This window comes from Lolium rigidum, chromosome 2 (assembly GCF_022539505.1).
Source record: "Lolium rigidum isolate FL_2022 chromosome 2, APGP_CSIRO_Lrig_0.1, whole genome shotgun sequence".
Lineage (NCBI taxonomy): Eukaryota > Viridiplantae > Streptophyta > Magnoliopsida > Poales > Poaceae > Lolium > Lolium rigidum.
The window spans coordinates 195,519,237-195,523,840 of record NC_061509.1 but is presented as its reverse complement, the minus strand read 5'-3'; the positions used below and the strand labels follow the sequence as shown (position 1 = coordinate 195,523,840).

The following is a 4,604-nucleotide window of genomic DNA, read 5'->3' as shown; positions in this document are numbered from 1 at the left end:
GTATCAGGAAATCTGTTCGTGCGCTGTTCTAGGGTCCGCTAGAGATGGGACAAACCCGTATCTGCACACCATGCTTTTCCTACTTCATTGACCTTTCCTGAACATCCCATCACACGTTGACATCCGTTAGCGTTAGGTAGTCACAGCCAAAAGCAAAGTCATGAGATGATGTGTCATGTGTGTATCACATGCTTAGGGCATGCCTAAGGGCATGTCCAATGCATAGCCTCAGGGGTGTTGTCTCGCAGCTTTATCTTGGTTCGGGTGGTCCAAATTAGGTTCAGATAAGGAGGCAGCCTCTTCATCAGGAGGCAGCCTCTTCAGCCATAAAGTGAAAATTGGGTGGAAATGTGAGAGAGAAAGAGAAAAACAAAATCAGCTTTTAAGATAAAGACATATTAGTGGGACCATAACATGGCATGCATATGTCAAAAGTTTTATCCAAGCCTAGTTGGACAGCTGCCTCCATTGCTCATGCCCTAATGCACTGCCCTAGAGCTACTGCCTCACACCTTTAACTAGGTTCGGGTGGTCCAAAGTAGGTTTGGATGAGGGGGCAGCCTCCTCTTCAGGAAATGGGATCTTAAGCCTTAAAAACATGTTTTTTGGAGAGAGAAAGAGATACATAGTGTCATATTTGTGGGGTCCCTTCTCTTTTTTTTTCTAACTAAAGTTGTAGCTTCTTTTGGAGATATAAAATTGACCATGTTGCTTGTGACAACTTTTTTACATAGAGCAGCTAGTTGTGTATGTCACCATTGCTCATGCCCTTAAGTTGTGGATAGGATGTCTGCAAAAGTGGCTTGCTTTTGGTTAGCAGAATTGGAAAAAAGAGAGCCGTTCAGCATCGTCTTTCTCAAAAGTCTACGATCGGAACAGCTGATAAAATATAAAAAAATACTTATTATGCATGGGTTACCAATCAGAGGGACAGTGTGTATCACAAGTATATGTCGAGAAGATAAAGATTTAGCTATGATACAGAACAGTAGATGGTAACCATAAATCAAAATTTTCAAGTTGAATCCTTCAACTGTGCAAGTACACTCACTATACAGTAATCATGTTGAAAATATATGGCACTGTTTCAGCGCCTGAATCGACTTACAAGAAATTATAAACGTGAAAATTATATATCTTCCTCCTTGTCAAATTGTAGACCCATAAGTTGCTATGACAGCTTGTACAGTGCAACATTGGGTAGATATGACTAAGTATTTCTTACAAAAAAGTCTCTTAAGTATCAGCAGCAGCTCCCATTTTACACATCGAGAACCTGGCAGCTAATGAGTTCGGCAGCCCCAAAATTCCTCGAAGCCACCGTGTTCCATAAGGCATTTTCTTCTGATGCATTGTTTTCCGTGTTATTCTGCAGTGCAACTTGCATAATCTGGAGATTATTGTTTGCGTCTTTTGTAATAACATGGAGCTTTCCTTGAAGGCCAGCCAGTAAATAAGGAGACTCTGCGTCGGTGAAATCATGAACTGGAACCTGTGGTACAATGGTTCTCCAGACATCTTCTTCAGAATCATACTTCTTTATCTGGCCACTGTCCAAGGAGCTGGAAGGCTCCAATGTATAAAGCTCATCATTGACCACAACACCTAATTTTGTGCCTGCTTGTCTTGCCGGCCATCCGTCACCAAGACCATCTGGCATCGTTGTCCAAGAGTTTAGTTCCGAGTCATATATTTCACCTCCAATATCGAAAAAGAATGGCCATGAGTACAGGCTCTGCGGAACATATAGCTTCCCTTTATAGGAAGCCATTCCAGTGGCAATAGGCTTCAGCACATCAGCCAAGAAAGCCGTGGGCAATACCTGTGCTTTCACAAAAGGCATTTCCGGCAACTCACTCCATAGGCCAGTTTTAGGATCAAGCACTTCACCCGATCGTAGAGGAAGCAAGCCATTCCGACCTCTACTAACTCCACCAACCACATATAACTTACTCCCCAGCAATGATGCCTTGGAGAAAGCCCTACCAGACATCATCGGGTTAACTTCCTGCCACAAATTGAGAAAAGGATCATATCTCCATACGCAATTCAAGGCAACAGCTTTGGAAAATCCCCCCAAGACATACAAGCAACCATCAGCAACTCCAACAGAGCACCCACAAAATGGCATTTGGTCCAAACCATATCGGCGCCAAAACCATCTCTTAAAGAAGTCAGCAATCCTACTACTTGAGCCCACAACATTCCACATCCGGAACCCAGAAGAGCGTGTCCTGCCACCAGATTCCTCCTCATTGACGAACGAAGGCATGGATGGCAACCTTTGCCACTTCTGGCAAGATGGATCGAGGGCATAGCAGTCAAGCTTGTTTGCCTCAAGTTTGGTCAGCATGTACAGCCATTCTTCAGTTAACCCAAGCTCTCTTCTCACCTGGGCAAGTTCAGAGCTGGTGATTGCCGCCTTCCAGTTTCGGCTAACGATCTTCATCTTCAGATGATGAATTCGCGGTAACCTCGCTAAAATTTGAAACGAAAGCTCATCAGGAAGAGCTGGAATTATCCTCGAATATGACCCACAGTCATACGTGGTTATCTTAGCCCTCTTATTGGAAACTGATCCACTTGGATTGTCCGAATCCACGGATCGAGCAGTACTGCTTGCAACACTTAGATAGGAACCCATACTGTCCTGCTTATCTTCAAATTCAGATCAATTGCTGTGGCATAACCCCTCTAAACCATTGGCTGGCACCAAATCTGGTTAAGAAGAGACACTGAAGTTATAGGGAGTTCACCATTCCAGAACCACATAATAGTAGCGCACAGCAGCTCCGATAGGAATAGCACGCCAGTTGCGTTTGATAAAAGTTCTAGCTTGGTCGGCAGGTTTCAACTACTTGGTCTAACACTACAAGAACAAAACAGATCTAAATAAAATGTGTGTAGGCAAATTGCATTAACAATCAACTTAATTATGGAAGCATCAACCACGAGACCACGAATCCAGAGGCAGAAACCTCAACTATGACCCAAATTCTTCAGGAATTTATATGATCGATCATTTAGGGCCTAATTTGATCAAACACCCTTGCCCCACAAGCAGTTCCAGTTCGACGACCCCTAGAGAGGCCTCAACTTTGACCGAAATCCAAACAGACCAGACCTAACTACAAGGCCGACTACTTGATCAAGCTACTCGCAGAAGATTCCCAACAACGCAAAACCAGCTGAATCGCACGCCTTCCGGAGCCGTCCTATCCTACGGGGTCGCGCGCGGGGCATCCGATGCGCTATGAGTACCGTCGAACAGCACGGAATCGCGATTTGAGAGGGGATTCGGGATGAATCAAGGCTTACCGAGAGGGAATCGAGGTAGGAGGATCGGAGAGGAGCAGCTGCTTGAGGATCTCGATGGTGGCGTGGCGGAGAGAGAAGCAGGGGATGGGTGGAGGCGGCCGGACGACCTTTGCGTGCAGACGGCGCGTTGCCGTCCATGGAATCGGGTCGGCTCCGTCCAGGGATCTAACGGGATGTGTTTTTTTTTCTTCCTTTTGCCCGCATCGTTTTTTTCTTTTCGGAGCGTCTAGTAAGCAGCTGACTGATTTACAATGCGGGTTTTATTGTGGTTTTCTTCTTTACTTTTATTATGTCTGCCCACAAAGGGAAAATGCCAAAACCCTTTTTGTAAGTAATATTGTCAGCTAGGAAATATTAGTCGGAGCTAAGTTTTTTAAACAAACATCGTGATTAACGCTGTTTGGTTACTGTTTCATGAAATATTAGTGTTGGTGCTCCTGCTAACGTTGATTGATTATTTTAAAGTTTGCACGCGTGTACATAGCTTTGGTATTACGACTCATAAAATTATGAGAGAATCTTCGTTGTATTTATAGGTTATTGGTTTGGTAACTACTTTCGGCTGACTTCAGAAAAATACAAGTTTACGTCATGGTAAATGAAAGAATTTGAAAACCTAAAAGATTCGCTATTTTTAAAATATATTATTTTGTAATCGCTAGAGACAACTCATACATTTGTACGTACCATGTACTACTTGCTACTATAAATATATATGGTATTGATTGTTAAAGAAGATAGAGATAAGATTTGTTTTTCATCTTCTATACTTCAAGTCGGTCCCTTGTATCTCTATGTATACTAGCTCAAGAGGCTTTGGAATACATCTAATACATTACGTCAAATCTATTCATTCTCATGTTATTTGAGTGAAGAGATCTCTAACCTAACCGCTGCATACGCTTTCGCACCGTGTCGCCTCTGGGAAGTCTCCATGATCTTTGCCGAGGCCGGCGACCGTAGTAGGGTTCATCCACCGATCCGTGAAAGGCTGCCCTGGCAAGTTTTTTTGCCGATCGTTAGATCTATTTTTCTCTCCGTCAATCGCTTGATTCTCTCCCTTTTCTGGTGTACCAATCATAGATTAGATTGAGTTGCCCACCACCCAGTCGTCTTCGCGCTCCTATACTTCGACAATGACATCGACTACACATCAATGGACTCCCCTATGCCAGCTATCGCGGCCAACTCGCCGACACCAACTCCGCAGCAGCCAACTCCCCTATGTTGGCTATCGCGGCATGATACGTCTCAAACGTATCTATAATTTCTTATGTTCCATGCTA

The 4,604-nt window shown here is 43.9% G+C and overlaps 1 protein-coding gene across 1 annotated transcript; it reads right to left on the bottom strand.

Annotated features, from left to right (window-relative positions):
- Positions 1 to 1,012: 1,012 nt before the first annotated feature.
- On the bottom strand, positions 1,013 to 3,483 carry LOC124692785 (F-box/kelch-repeat protein At1g22040-like). Its single transcript, XM_047226217.1, has 2 exons — positions 3,319 to 3,483; positions 1,013 to 2,718 (listed from the first exon to the last, which is right to left on the bottom strand). The coding sequence occupies exon 2, from the start codon at positions 2,642 to 2,644 to the stop codon at positions 1,262 to 1,264; it is 1,383 nt and encodes a 460-aa protein (XP_047082173.1). The 5' UTR covers positions 2,645 to 2,718; positions 3,319 to 3,483; the 3' UTR covers positions 1,013 to 1,261.
- Positions 3,484 to 4,604: the final 1,121 nt, after the last annotated feature.